Source organism: Martes martes, assembly GCF_963455335.1.
Source record: "Martes martes genome assembly, chromosome: X".
Lineage (NCBI taxonomy): Eukaryota > Metazoa > Chordata > Mammalia > Carnivora > Mustelidae > Martes > Martes martes.
In genome coordinates this window covers 95,511,683-95,526,960 of record NC_137897.1, presented here as the reverse complement: position 1 = coordinate 95,526,960, position 15,278 = coordinate 95,511,683, and the positions used below count along the sequence as shown (strand labels likewise).

General features: G+C 42.4%; 1 protein-coding gene across 1 annotated transcript in view; it reads right to left on the bottom strand.

Moving 5' to 3' along the window:
• Nucleotides 1-1,240: 1,240 nt before the first annotated feature.
• GRIA3 (glutamate ionotropic receptor AMPA type subunit 3) overlaps nt 1,241-15,278 on the bottom strand; it is a gene marked incomplete at its 3' end in the record, with an annotated part of 287,070 nt that continues 273,032 nt past the window's right edge. Inside the window, exon 15 of the mRNA XM_080795778.1 lies at nt 1,241-1,486. Within this exon, the coding sequence (XP_080651904.1) occupies nt 1,241-1,486 (246 nt within the window). The remainder of the gene's footprint in view (nt 1,487-15,278) is intronic.

Sequence of the window (15,278 nt, the reverse complement as noted above, 5' to 3'; positions counted from 1 at the left end):
AACTTCACCAAACAGGATAATGCTTTCCATGGTGAAGACACATGATTTATGTACATGAAATATTATTTAAAAGGGAATTGAATTTAGTTTGACAATGTGAAGTACAAGGAGATCAAAATGCAAATACTGCATTTGTAGAAACTCAAGTGCATTCAAGGAATTTGTATTGACATTGACTCATGAGGTAAAACATCTCCCACCTAGAATGAGGGCTGTGGAGTTACTAATTGTTCTGTTCCCCTTCAGATAGGTGTGTTAGCGATGACAGATGCACTTGAAGGTAACAAGACTATATTCTTTTAAACACTCCCAGATCGGACAAATTAGCCCACTTCAAGCTTGCCTTTGAACACGCCTGAGCTATTGGTCAGGGTAGGGGTGGGGGTTTGGCTGTAGCTGCTGGAGTCAAGGTGGCGTCAGTCAGGTTTATCTAAGTATGGATTTGGGGCAGCCAACAGCAGGGAGCCTAGACTGTTCTTTGGGAGACACTTACCTGAATATCAGTTCCAAGAAAGGGACAACAAAGGAACTCAAAGATTAAAGAAATGGTCTCAGGCTTAGTCTTAAGAGAACAACCGTGTCCTTACAGAAGCATTGCATTTGTCAAGACGGCAGTGCCCTGCTCCCATTCCTCACTCTACCAGCAGTTCCAAAGCTGCTGCTTTCTCTAGAATTGCACTGTCCAATATAGCAGCCACATGCAACCACTGAATAGTCGACAGGTGGCTAGTACGAGTTTAGATGTAGCAGAAGGGTAAAATACACCCCAGATTCCTAAGATGTAGCATGAAGAAAATAATGTAAACTATGTCATTCACTTTTGATATTGGGAACATGTTGAAATGAGATCTTGCATATATTGAGTTAAAGAAAATGTAGCATTAAATTAATTTCACTTGTGTTATTTTTACAAGTGTGGCAACTAGAGCACTTCAGATCACACATGGGGTTCACATATGCGGTTCACAAACATTCCCATTGAACAGCGCTGCTCTAGAGAATTTCTTCTCCTTTTGGGTCACACACCACAGTACAATTATGATGGTGCTATTAGAAAAGCAGTGCTGCCCGACAAGAAAGAACAACCATTTTTCTCAAAGAATCAAATGGTTGCAAAGGATAGACAATACTTGAAACAAGAAACCCAAGTGAAAAAACAAAGAGGGAGAGAGAGAAGAAGAGAGGGAGAGTAACATATAGTAAGTAAGGCTGATTAGTTTACTAGACCTTGATCGTACCCCTAGATCTTAACACTCTCTGTTCCATACACGTTGTAGCCTTCTCTGTATGTAGCGTAATTTTGAGTGTTGGTGGCAGGAGCAGGCTTAAAGTTTTGGGTGTTCTTTGTGAGTTTCATGCGTTTGGACTCTGCCCGTGATTTGTAACAGAATTCTATCAAGGCCACCATCATGGCCAGCCCCAGACCTCCGACAAGTATATAGAAAACGCCTGCCACATTGCTCAGGCTCAGAGCGCTGGTCTTGTCCTAAGAGAAATGAACAACGTGATTAGTTCTTGAGGAAACACAAGCAATGGGACATCACAATACATGACAACAATATAGGATAGTTCTAAGTTGTAAAATAACTCAACATTGATGTAAGTAAGTGTTATGACTCAACTCTGGCAACTGGCTGATGTTTTACAATGGCCTGCAAGATGGTAGATTGTGCCTCTGTTGACGGTTGGGACCCTCACCTAGCTGTTCATTTACTTTGACTCCTTAATTCCTTTGGTACCTCAAAATGGTGTCAACGACTAAATAAAACAGTCCTTGGCCATGGGAGCAAAAGTGTAAACACAAGCACAATTTATTCCTCTGCCAGCCTCAAAGCACCATTTGCCAGAGTCGAGCTGTGGCATAATCTCTAGAAATGGAACACTCTTTTCATTTGGGAACTTGAAGCACTCTTTCCCCTCTCTGGCCCGCAACACCCCTTTCTCCCTTGTTCTCCCTGTGACAAACTTGTCAACAACTTGTCTTTAAGATACTAGGTGATAATATTAGAGGTTCCTGATATTCTTATCTGGGGAGTTACTTAGCAAGGGTTTGTTTAAAAGGGCTTAACTCTCCCCTTTCCCCTGGTGGCAGAGAGATTGCTCCCTTTGGGGACTGGTTGCCGAGTTCGCATCCTCAGGGCAGCAAGTCTTTGCGCTGCTGGAACAAGGGCACAGCGCAAAGAATTGTCTCCCTTCCATCTTCCTGAGAGTTGAAGGAAAACTGTCAGGAGGACCCACAGAGTCCTGAATTGGCTCCATACAAATCAGAAAGATTTTCTAGCAGGCTGATTAAAAAAAAAAAATCCAGCTCATTTTTAGCTTTACTCCAGGGAATGTAGTGAATAATTAAAAAAAAAAACGAACCAAACCAAACCAAACACTACGCTTCTCTGTTTTCTATTTAAAATAGGGGGAAAAATTGAGGAAGCCGGTCAGTGACTTTCAGGTCGAACTGTGCAAATCTGACTATCTGCCTGTATGAAAAAGCAAAAACTGAACTGCTGAAATACGGAAAGAAAAAAGTTGGTGTCTTGAGCCCTACCTTGAGGTAGGACACACCAAGGGCCCGGAGCCTTTCTTTGACAAAAATAAAATAAAATAGCACTTTGTAGTCTTTTTAGAGGGAATGTAACCATTTTGCTGCTGAATGCCATTGAATGGAATACCCAAATTGTTACATCAGTGAATTGAATATTTTATTGACATGGTAACACAGATAATGTAGCAGATAATGGCCATAGCTGTCACTCAACACTGGCTCAGCTAGTCCTGGTATCATTTAAAGGATTAAATGGAGAGATGATATGACCACATCCTGATTCTATTGTTATAGGAGCCAGTGCTGTACTTGTTCACTTTAATAAGAAGGCCAATTTGAATTGAACTGCGTGGTTGGGGAAAGGGGTATGTGTGAGCCTCATGCCTACAACAACCTTGCAAATAGTCACTCTTCTAGGGCGAATGACAGGTAACTAGAGAAGTGGGAATTTCTGTCACTTATGAAACAATGGATCATTTCCTTAAGGAAGCTGGCCACACTCTGTGCAAGGATGCTCCACGGTCCACTAGGAAACGGACCTGGTCTGGCAATCCTCCCTCTGCCATGAAATTTGTTCTATGTATGCAGGAGTTGATGGGGGAAAAGTGTCCTTGGACATAACCTGCTTTAGATCATAGCAACAAGAACAGTTTCCAGTTCCACATATGTAAGTTTCACAGAATTCCCTGTCCCGAGATGTGGAAAACCAGTAGCAAAATGGTTCACTGCACAGGGGAAATGAGTGGCATTTCATGAAATGAATTAACTGATACCACAATATTAGTTCAAAAAAAGGCAAGGCAAAAATCGAAACTAAAAAGAACTTTCTTAGGGGAGCAAAGGGGGGCAGGAAGGAGGCGGGGAAGAGTGTTTCATGCTTATCAATGTGATGTTATCCTGACAATGTATACCCTTAAGGAGCATGCGACTAAATTTAAAAAGTATTGCGTACAGAGATTCAAATGACACCTTTGGAAGAGAGAAGTGTGACAGACTTAATGATATTTGAAATCCAAATAGATGCTGACCTCAATACAACAGCAGCTGGGAGGAGGCTAATCATTCTGCTTACAGAGACCAGTCTTTGTTATTTATTTCTTTGACTGTTACCACATAGGATTGACATAATGAACGAATAACCAAAGGTATTTACAACTACAAAGTCTCTGACACTGTAAGAGGTTAAGAGAAAGTACTGTCACAACTGGATCTTTTTTTTTTTTTTTGGTTGTGGTTATTAGATTGGTTATCTCTTTGAACTTTCGAAATGTGAAATACAGTAAAACCCCCTTATAACACAGCTCAGTCTTTTCACAGCTTTGGAAGTGCGGTGGGCCAGATTTCGTTCCAATGTCAACACTAGCTCCTCTGGTCTAGGTCAATGGTTGATGCCCTGTGGCAGGTCTCCGCTGGTAGGGGCCACCCGCCTAGTGCCTTTAGCGCTGGTGTTATAAAGGGGTCCCACTGTGTAGGGGGGGGTGTGTGTTGGGAAGGAAAGCCGTTTTGGGGTAGAAAATAAACAGTGGTTCAAAATGTGATTGCTAATCAGTACAAAAAGACCTTCAGCGACTGACCTTACTCCCGGAGTCCTTGGCTCCACATTCCCCCTTATCGTACCACCATTTGTTTTTCAGCTTGTCTAAGATGCCTTGTTCACTGAGTTTCAATACTGCAAGGTTTACAGGCGTTCTTCACGTGGGAAATAACATAAATAACATTATATTATGTTATTTTATGTTATTCAAGCTTCAAACTACTTTAAAACTATAGAAAGCGATAAAGCAGGGGGCCCTGGCCACAGAGTAATTTTAGAACACTGCAGGCAACCTGAGCATTACCTTATAAAAAGTTAACACTACAGCAACGCTATATTTACCAGGGCCTGCCCATATCGCTTTGAGTAATCGGCACACACTGTTAAATAATGAGGATAGAAAAACAGGCACTCCTAGGATAGGCGGTGTGTGGGGGGGAGGGGGTCTCCCCTCAAGTGACAATCGTCCGGCGGCAGCTAGCGGTAGCTTTGTGGCGGAGGTGTGTTAGGTTTGATCTAACCGGGTGTCTTGTTGTACTTCCAGACAGAGCGGGGGTGGGGGTGGGTGGGGGTGGGGCGGAAAGGGAAGTGGCTCTGTTCCTTTGTGGAACAAGACAAAAGGATGAATTGGAACAGAAGAGAAAGTAGATTCTATGTCCACCACGTGCCTTCTGATTAGTTGTCCTTTATTAAAAAAATCTGTTGCCCAGATGAAACTGATCTCAGAAAGAATTGTCCTACAGACATGTCTTCACTCCACCAACTGAATTCTTACGCACGTTCTGGTCTTAGGATTGAGAGTGGAACGTGGACCTCTGAGTTGTGGCTGAGAGGAGTTTCAATGAGAGAACTGGCCTGTGGCTTATTTCTATTACTGACCAGCTGTCTCTCTAGTGTGGCTGCATGTCAGCATCAACTCAGACCAGAGGCTGAACCAGGTTGTTTAAAGATGGGTTATTAATATGGCATGATCTAAGATGGAAAACTGGGATTCTGCCACTGTGGATAGTAATGTAGAGGAGCAGTTTAGGTAAGCTGTTCTCCTAAGAGAAGACTTCCTTAACTGAGAGGCTCCCACAGCCCCAGGAGGCCAGGCCATCGCTCACTAGCCCTCTGCCTCTTAAAGCATTGTGTCTGCAGTCTGAGACACTGGGCAGGCACAGGAAACCCTATTGGTTCCTGGTTAAGATTTCCTCCCTTAAAAATTTCTTCGGCCTGAAAATAGGAACAGTGACCTTTACCCTGTCACCTTTCTACAGCTAATGGATTTTAAATAAAGTATCTCTTGTGACTTCAGATAAGAAATGCATTATATTTAGAGGGTGGCATAATTCTATTATGAGGCAATAAACTGTGGGTTCAGAGTCACATGAACAACATTGCAAATACTAGTGCATGTTATGCTGAATGCCACCAACTCACAAGGGGGAAAGCACACACATTTCTGTTACTATGAACATGCCATAGAATTTCTTAGCTTATCTGGGATAAGTTGGACCCACCAACATATCCGGTAATTGAGAAGACTTCCTGTAGTCCCAGAGATGTGGCCTCTAAAAGACCAGGTCCCCAGAGCCTATTTCCTTTCTCCCCACCTTTGCAGTTAAGAGCAGAGGGACCATCTCATCCTGAGATATTCTGAGAAATGTATCATCATTTAAAAATAATATGCAATTTCAGACTACTTGAGATTCGAAAAACTATAAACCTTGAGTGTCAGGGAGGTGACACTTTCTCGGTTGGCGCTGGACTTGGCAACCAGAATATCTACATTTTGTATCTCACCAGGAAATTGAGGTCCTTTTATACTTTAAACAAGTTCCTTCAATCAATGCTCAGAACCTTAGCCTTCTCAAATGCCAATAGGATTGGCTTGGGATGCAAAGCAACAAAAGATACTCAAAACTTGGAGCCTCTTTAAGACATCATTGGCAGTGAGAATTAAGTCTTAGACTTTGAATTTCACTTATTTATTTATGTTTCAAGATTTTCTTTGTAAGTAGTCTCTACACCCAACGTGGAGATTGAACTTACAACCCCGAGATGGACAGTTGTACGCCCCACTAACTGAGGCAGTCACGTGCCCCAAGTCTAAGACTTTTAAAAGACAGACAGGCCATCGATGGCTCTGAGATCAGTGTTGGAACTGCCTTCTCCCTTATTTCCCACTGTTTGGCCCTTCTCTGTCTCTCCTTTCCCCTTATTAGTTTTTGTTTTATTACCACCTCGCCTCCAGTGCTATGCCTTAAGCCAGATACTGGCACCCACGCTCTGATGGCTGGGTGCGGGGTGCTTCCCAATGGCACCTGGGTGCCCGATTCCATCAGGATCCCAGCAAAAAGCACAAAACATTTTCTTTCTCCTCTCCATGCTTCCTCCTTTCTTATTGCAAAGGGCGCAGTATCGTCCCGCTGTTCTCTGACGCCGCCCTTACTGGTCACTGTCTTCCCTCAAGGTACTATGTTTTTCAGATGACTTCAATTTCCTAAGGACAGTGGCTCTTACTGGATCTCCAGAACAGAGCAGTCTGATTAACGGCACTCACACTATGGTCCAAATAGAGATTTCTCCCTAGAGAGCCTGGGTTTTAAAGAGGGTTGTCAACCATTAAGTGAGCTAGATTGATAAAGAGTGTTACATGTTAGTTTAAAACAATGATTTTCGAAGTGTGGTCCAAGAACCCCAGAGAATCCCTGAAACCTTTTTCATCAGAGGGTCCCCATAATTAAAACTATTTTTCTAATAATACTAAGGCCTTCCTTGCCCTTCTCACTCTTATTGCCTCCTGCTGTACAGTAGAGTTTCCTGGAGGCTTCCCAACATCTGATCTTGCAACAGATTGAAGGAAAAAGCAGAAATGAGAATCCTATTCTCTTCTGTGAAGTCAAATATTAAAGAGATTTGCAAACTCATCGGACAATGCCACTCTTTACTAATTTTGTTTTGGGAAACTATAGTTAGTTTTCATAAAAAGTGTGTTATTTATGTTAACATATATTGGGTTTATTATTTTTTTAAAATAAATTAATGAATCCATGCTTTTAAAATGCCATTTTAATTTCCGGTATGGTAAATATTACTAGGTATAACACACATAAACAAATCTTTTGGGGTCTATAATTTTTAAGGGGTCCTGGGATAAAGCAAAGTTTGCAAAGCACTGACTGGTCTGGGAGGAGGGAAGGTCTTTCTTGTGCCAGGGCCTATCCTGGGTTGTTACCACCCACTCTTGCCCAAACCCAGGCTCAGTTATGTCAGCAGTTTAGAATACCACTTCTGACAAATGGCTTGTCCCTGCCAGAGGCCATCCAGTGGCCTCTACAGAATGGCTGGTAACAGCTCTCCACATCTATGGCCTCTGTGGTTACTGTGGAGGTTACCATAGCGCAATGGTTCTCAATCAGGGGTACTTTTGTCCTCCAGGGACTATTTGGCAATGTCTAGAGTCACTTCTCATTGTCACAACTGAGTGGGGAGACACTACAGGCATCTAGTGGGTAGAGGCTGGAGATGCTGCTAGACACCCTACTGTGCACAGGACAGTCCCCCCCCCCCCATACACCCTGAAGTCTCCAGTGTCAACTGGGCTGAGGTTGAGAAAGCCTGCCTAAGAGCATCCAGACCTCATCCAGTGCCCTGAGGCTTTAGAGAAACCTGACAAATGACATACTTTTAGTTTAATCTTTGATTGGGAAAAAAAAAATCACAGAGCCTATGAAATCTGGCAGGGAACCAACGTGCGTTTGGAAACTTCTAAATAAAAATGAAGGAGAAAAACAAACATTTCAAGCAATAGCACAGCCAAGGAGCATAAAAGCTGTAATCAGAAATCACAGATAATGCCACTTAACAAGGTTAGGATAGCTGCCAAGAAAAGAAAATACTTTAAAGGCCTAAATCTCCTAGAGCTGTTTGTTGCTGTGGGGTGGAATATATTCCTGAGATGGCAGAGAACAACTGCCAGGACTTTCTTGCTTACTGTACCTTACTGGATGTATTGACACCCTCCCCCAACACACTCACTCTCTTTCTCTCTCTCTCTCTCTCTCTCTCTCACACACACACACACACACACACACACGTGTGCACATGCGCACACAATTTGAGATTTTAAAGGAAGAGGATTTAGGTGGGCATTTGGTCATTTTAAATATCAATTTCCCCACAAAGCCATTTTTGCTCCCCACCTCAGTATTTTTTCCCCTCCTTAATTATTTGTATCCATGTCTCGTAACTACCCCTAAACTGCGTGCTTCTCAAGTGCAGGGACCGTGGCTTACATATTGGTATCCCCACTTAGAATCATTCTCTCAACAAATGCTTGTTGAATAGATAACTCTCTTTTAGCGTTTTGCTTCTCAGCCTGGTATTTCACAAAATTATCATACTTCTTCTTACTGTTTGAATTTAACGATCACACTAAGAAGGTAGATTTCTGACCTCTACTTTGTAAGTAAAGAAACACAGGCACAGAGAGGTTAAGCAACCTGCTCAAGCCTGCACAACAAAATGATGGGGCAGGCCAGAGGGCCAATGAATATCTGTCCCACTCTGTACTGCACATTCGCCAACGGAACACACAAAAGTGTGGCAGTCCTCCTTATTTTTGTTCTTCGCACTTGGATGTTCATAATGAAGTTTGTCTTCAGGGACCAACATGCTCCAAATAACTATCAACCTGGCAAGGGCATATCTGGCAGCTGGGGCCTTTCACTGTGCTGCAGCAATATGTCTCCAGGGGAAGGCTTCAGAGCAATTACCGCAGGCCCTTAACTGGTACCTCAGAGAATTATAAGTCAGAAATATTTATTGTACTCACCTCAACAGAGAACAGAAAGAATTAAACAAACTAGGTCAGATCCCTATCATGGAAATTAGTCAGGCATTTTCCCCTCTGACAGGCTTGCTATGAACCTTTTGCCGAGTAAAGCCCTCCCAAGACAAAGGCAAGGGTCTGGAGGCTGAGGGGAGAGAACAGGAGAGTTTTGGGATGTAATTTCAGGGGGTATGGGGAGTCTCCCCCGCTCCAAAAATATTTTCCACACAGGGACCTGAAATTCCATCCTGGGACTCACACACCTTTAAGTCTGAGCAACATTCCTAGTTAAAATACAGAGCCTTTTTGGGAAATGGGAAATGGATCAGAGTAACTACTTACAAACTCCAACACTTTGCTCCACTTTGTTTAAAAACTGTTCAGGGAGGAAGAGTGTAAAACTCCCCCTAAGAAGGGAACTGTCCCCTGCACGTGAAGTCAGAGAAATGTGTGTGGACCAGTGAGAGGATGGAGAATTTAAGAGCACAGTTTTATTAGCGTCATTCGAAAGCATGCAAAGCTTTCCTGAGTGTGGGGAACAGTCATGGAGTGGCATCTATTTTTTTTTTTTTAAATAGAGGTAGTAATGTAATTTATAATACTTTGAAAATGAGTTCTACTTTGGGGAAAAAAAAACCCCATAACTGGATGATACAGATTTTTGTTTATCTTTGACATCCACACTCGGCAGGACCTCAGCTACAAAGGACAGTGCTCACGAATCCAAGGTATCCAGCCCTGGGTGGCAGGTGTCCAGGTTTCTAGCTCATTCCTGGCATGCGCCAGCCAGGTCAGCGTTATCTTACGGAGCGTTATATACGGAGACAGTTTTAGGATAAGAAGATAATTTTCTTTACTGTGAAAGTAGAAACTGTTTGCTTAAAAAAAAACCCGAAGTAACTAAATTTTTTGATATATTTCAAAAGAAGTGTCCCATTTATTTTTCAATTTTGAGTTCAGGAAATACCCTAAAATAGGTAGTTTGGAGCCATGAACAAAGAACAGAGAGGTGTGGGGAGAGCGATGTGAGGGTGCTGAGTTTCCCCAGAGTGGGAAAGAAGAAAAACTGGCCTAGTGCATTAATGACCAAATCTATTCTTCCCAGTGGTGATCCTGGAAGTGTTGATATAAAAATCTGTACTGTGGCTATGTGTCTGAGCCTGAAAAATACAGAATCCCAGGGGCAGTACGATTTATCTGCCCAAGAGACTTGGGATAGATTCTGCTCTGAATGGCTTCACTTCTCCTTTCTGAGCAGGGACACCTAAAGGGCAAATGCCTGTTTTAATTAATGATGCCAGAAGATCTTCAATGGTGCCCTTAGGAGGGGTAGATATATGTGTAAACATGTAAGTTACAGAGAAAGACAAGGATATCACAGAGAAGTAAAAGAAATATATGAGTGAGGGTGATGTCTTTGCATAGTAGTGAAGAACTTGTTCTAACAACACAATATCTGGATGATGACAATGGTAGCTTATCACAACCTAAGCTGGAAGTCCTCCCCTCACCTCATGCCTCATCTAAACCTCACTCCAACTTACTGACACTTGCTTCTTGGTACCTAGTGATTTTGTTTCTTTTGAACGACTTTTTAGACTTTTAGTCTTTTTAGACCTTAGACTTGAATGACTTTTGTCTTTAGCCCAGTGGATGGAGGATAGCCATCCTCTCTCTCACTGGCTTTTCTACTGAAGATATTTCAGATTTTCATGGAGAAAAGTCACCTTTCCCAATTGTTCACTTGTTCCCTAGCCTTTTCTGAAAAACTCCTAGCATCACTCAGGAAATCACAGGCATGTGCAGACAGGCAGCTAGAGACATCTCTGCCCAGGCAGGTCTTGATTTATTAAGTTGAAGCCAATTGATGACCAAGCAAGAGAAGATTCTTTGCTTGATAAAAGAATTTACTGTAAGGTGCTTTATATTCTTTTCTGTTGGTTACCTTGGGATAGGTGACCTCTCCATACACTAGCTGGTGGAGGTCATGGCAGTTCAAAATATGCCTTAGGCTACACTAGAATTTGGAGCCTTTAAAAAAAATCTCTATGCAATTCTTTTCACAGGGTTTTCTGGGTGCAGGATTCTAGGAGAATGAGGGTTTAAGTCATTTCAATCCTTCTACCCTTGGACCAGCCTGAACTTTCTCCACAACCTGGCAGCATGTTCCATATGACTGCTGGCATTACTGGGCTCCTGCCACCCAGGCAACCCTCAGTCCCCAGGGGCAGCCATAATGATTTGCAGAGTTATGCAGATCTCAGCTGCTAGAAGCTCCCTCTGAGTGAGAATTTATATCTATGTAGTTCACAAATGTAGCTCAAACCTATTTAACTCCTTGATAATGAGACCATAATTTAATGCAAGTGCAAAGAGCAAATTCAATAATGCATGCATATAACACGAGGAGTTGAAAGCTGTGAGTCATTTTACTAAGGGCCTAACAATGCTAGTGACTGAAACCTGTTGATGAGCATTTATGCTAGAGAAGCAGCTCCAGAAGTCACCTGTGGATATGTGAGTGAAGCCACTGCGTTTCCACATGATAGTCTCAAAATTCAAAGTGATAGACCCCTTGAGCCCATGAGTTGTGATTTCACTGAGAGACTTGTGCCAAACTGGGACTTTGTCCAACCTCACCCTTTAGAACAGGAACCCAAAACCATCATTGGTCATGGACTAGCTCACACAACCCAGTTCATCTGGGAGGACTTCTTACTCTGTCCCTGATAGACAGAAGGAGCTCAAGGAACATGCTAAACATCTGGAGAAACCAGTTTGGATAACACGTGGCCACAGTCATAACTGATGCGATGCACTTAAAAATTCTGTTTTAAGAGCCATTAAAAACTCAAATTATCAAATTTGGTTGGGCTTTATGACATATAAACCTGTTTCCTTTAGTACATCCCAATGGCACCAAGAAAGAAAAGCCTAGCCAGAGAAGACAGACAGAAACTGATCTCATGTTAGATCAGAAGCTCACATGATATGTGTTTCTGAAGACATTGAGTTCATGTCCCTGACTCTAGGCAAAATGTTCACTGAGAGTTTAATCTGTTGGGTGCCAACATCTTCCCCCATTCCCCTGATAGCCCTCTCTTGAGCATGACCCATTGAAAAATAATCAGTCTTAGCTTACACTCCATAAGATTGCAACAGATGGGGTTTCTCTATGAGATCCGAAAGCTGACTACTGGTTGTCAGGACATGTGCCCCCTCTCCTAGCATGCATTCTAGCATACACTTATCTGCCCTTCCCAGCAGTGAGGCTATATAGGACACACCAGCAGAGTCAGTCTCTCCCTCTCATTTTCTCTCTCTCTCTTAAATGTAAAGTATGCTATTGCCTTAGCTTTGTATTTTGAGAAATATTTGCTTCAAGGCCAGATGAAATTAAGTTTTAATATGAATTTGGTGCTTGCAACACACTTTTGCCACCTGTGACCAATGCCGATTTGCCTCACGTGCCAAGGGCCAAATGCTGTACCGCTCTCTAGAAAGTCAAAAGAGAATGGATTTCAATTGTTCTCCATAAATTTGCCCCCACCCTTCTCCACCAACTTCAACTCCCACCCTCATTGCATTTATTTCGATCATTTCAAATCTTTCATGTCTCTTTTCCATGGCTGTCTTGCCTTTTGGAGAGTGTAGTTCTAGAACCTTCTCTCCAAATGAAAGGAAACAAAATGATTTGGCCTTAGTGGGGCAGAAAGTGTATAGACACACACCATTTCACTCTGCCTCTATGGCCGTGTCTCTCCTCTTGGCAATTATGTAACAGCATTCTTACCTGCAGGCTTTTCATTCCCGCTGCTCTTTCTGTAGCTCAGGTGTTGAACATTTAGTCATTATTTGTCAATAAGAAACACATTCAAGTTATCAGGATAACACCAAAGGCAAATCATCATGTCTTAATCATAGACATCATGTTAAGGCCACACAGTCAATTTCCCCTCCCCCCCAAATTGCTATAATGGATTAATTAAAACAATTTTTTTCCTAGATTACAATTTTTTTTCCGGTGGTAGAATTGATTCTTTAACACCATATGGCAAAATCAATGATTTTGGCAGTCACTGGACTGGTTCAGTTCTTAAGGCAAAAAAGGTCCCTTGCTTGAAGCAGCCACTTGAGAGAAAGTGAGGGTTTGCTCTTGGGAAGAAGACCTGAGTCAAGTTCAAGGAGCAAATTTAGTCACTCCCATCAAAGAAAACTGTCAGGTTCTTCATACTTCCAGGAGGCAGCACCAGCACAGAGACATGCAAACCAACGAAGAGTATAATATACTCACCCTATTCCTTGATCCCAAACCAGTCTCGGTGATTCACAGGAACTTCTTCTAAGACCCAGGAAGTGCCATCGATCTGTAATGATTCTTGCCTACACACATAACAGTGTCAATAAAGAGTCATTGGGATCCATCTTAACCCTGGGCATCCAAAATGTCTACCTTTAGGGATGGCTTCTGCTAATAAAAGGTCCATCTTGTTGCAGGTAAAAGGCAGATGCAGATTCACATCCGTGACCCAAGGCCCAAGAATGTCAAAGAATTCTGGGTGTGGAAGAGAAGTGGTTAAGAGACGGTGGCATAGGAGAGGAGGATTGTAGACATACACGGAAGAAGAAATACACACAAAACTGAGGATCTCATTTATACATATGGGAAACATAGTATCACCTCATTCAGCTAAGGACCACCAAATAGGAAGCTGAGGGCATTTGGAAGTGGGCTGTTCTAAAGTACAACTTCTTACTGTCTTTGAATATGAGACTTGCTAAGCAAATGCAGGAGATCGAAAACATGATTGCTAGTGATAGAATGGAAGGACGTGCTTGAATTTCTTAAGAGAACAAACTCTTTTTAGCTCCTTCGAAAGCACCCACATGAAAAGAAACACAACTAATTTTAACTGCAAGCCACTTTTTGAATTTAGGAAAACAAGTTCCCTAAATGCTTTTCTAGCATCACAGTGGTTATTCTAGTTCCTACATAGTTTTGAAGATAACAAAGCTGCATTTCTCTATCGAGGGTCTTTAAGTCATAATGATCAGTCAACCATTTCTTTACTTAATCCAAGTTTAACTGCATATGTCCCATCATCATCCCTTACTTCCCAGTATGCCTTGCAAGTTAAGGCACTGGTCATGTAACTCTCCTTCCAGTCACGGGGTTCAGGGTGGTTCTATTGAAACATTCTATTCTGTTCCAGTGTTTCCCAAAGCACACAAAAAGTGCTGATTTTCAGCTTGCACAATATGGACACTGGAAGTCTAAATCCCTGGATAGAACTAAAGCCAGGACAATTTTAGGGTGAGGTGGGGGAGGGTTTAAAAGCCTTGTCGCCCCAGGCACAGGTAGCTTGTTTCATAGAGCAGACCCCCTCTAGGAACGTAGGGCTACACAGGAAAGCTAAGCTGGTGCCCTTTCCCCATGATTAAGGGAGTGAAGCAGGGTGAGCAGGGGCGGATCAGAAGAATATGAAAGTTTGAGGTGACAGGCAGCTGTGGAAGGAGGCTGATGTGCTGAGGTAATTCAGCAGCTAAATCCCCATTCTGCTGTGATTTACAGAGACAGACTTTCACTGGCTGTGTCACAAACCCCCAGTGATCGGGGTTTATTGCTGAAACAACCTACTGGCTCTTAATTACCACATTTACGCACACATTGTAATAATGCACTAACACCAAAGGGTGATTTGCAGGTTAAAAATTCCCAAACCACAGCTCTAATTTTCATGATCCTTGCCTGTACATTTATAGTCCATCAAGGAAGGATCAGGTCTGACTTGTTTGGGTCCTATTAGCCCAGGTTCAGGAAATGGCTAAAACCGAGCAATATTTCGGTTCAGGGGCTACCTCGGAAGCTGACCTTGTCTAAATTCCTTGCAGCATTTGGAAAACAAGATAAAATCAGTGAAATGAAAGAAAAGAAATATCTGTCGCATTAGTTTAAGCATGTACACATTTAAAAGAGCCTGAAAAATTGCTCTTCCCTTCTGTAGAAGAGTAACTTTTTGCGACTAGGCTGAAAATGCACGATGTCTCATGCCAGGGGGAAAAGTCAACATTTTAACATAATTGCCCACTTATCTTTATTTTAAGGTTGCGGGAGAGAAACAGATAAGTATAGTAGGTTTTTCTCCCATTCCTGGTTTCGGAGATAATAGTTGTGGAAGTGTTTTTGAAAAAGTAGAAGCACTCATAAATGTCAGGCTTTATGATTATTGTCATTTTTAGTAATCAGCACTGACGGCTGAAATGGCTTAAATATGCCATCTGCGTTGTAACCAAGGTAGTTGAGAATGAACCTGGTTTTCATGGAAATATCTCACATCCAATCAGATTTGCATTGCTCATTGGATGGGTCTATGTGATCAATTGCTGCC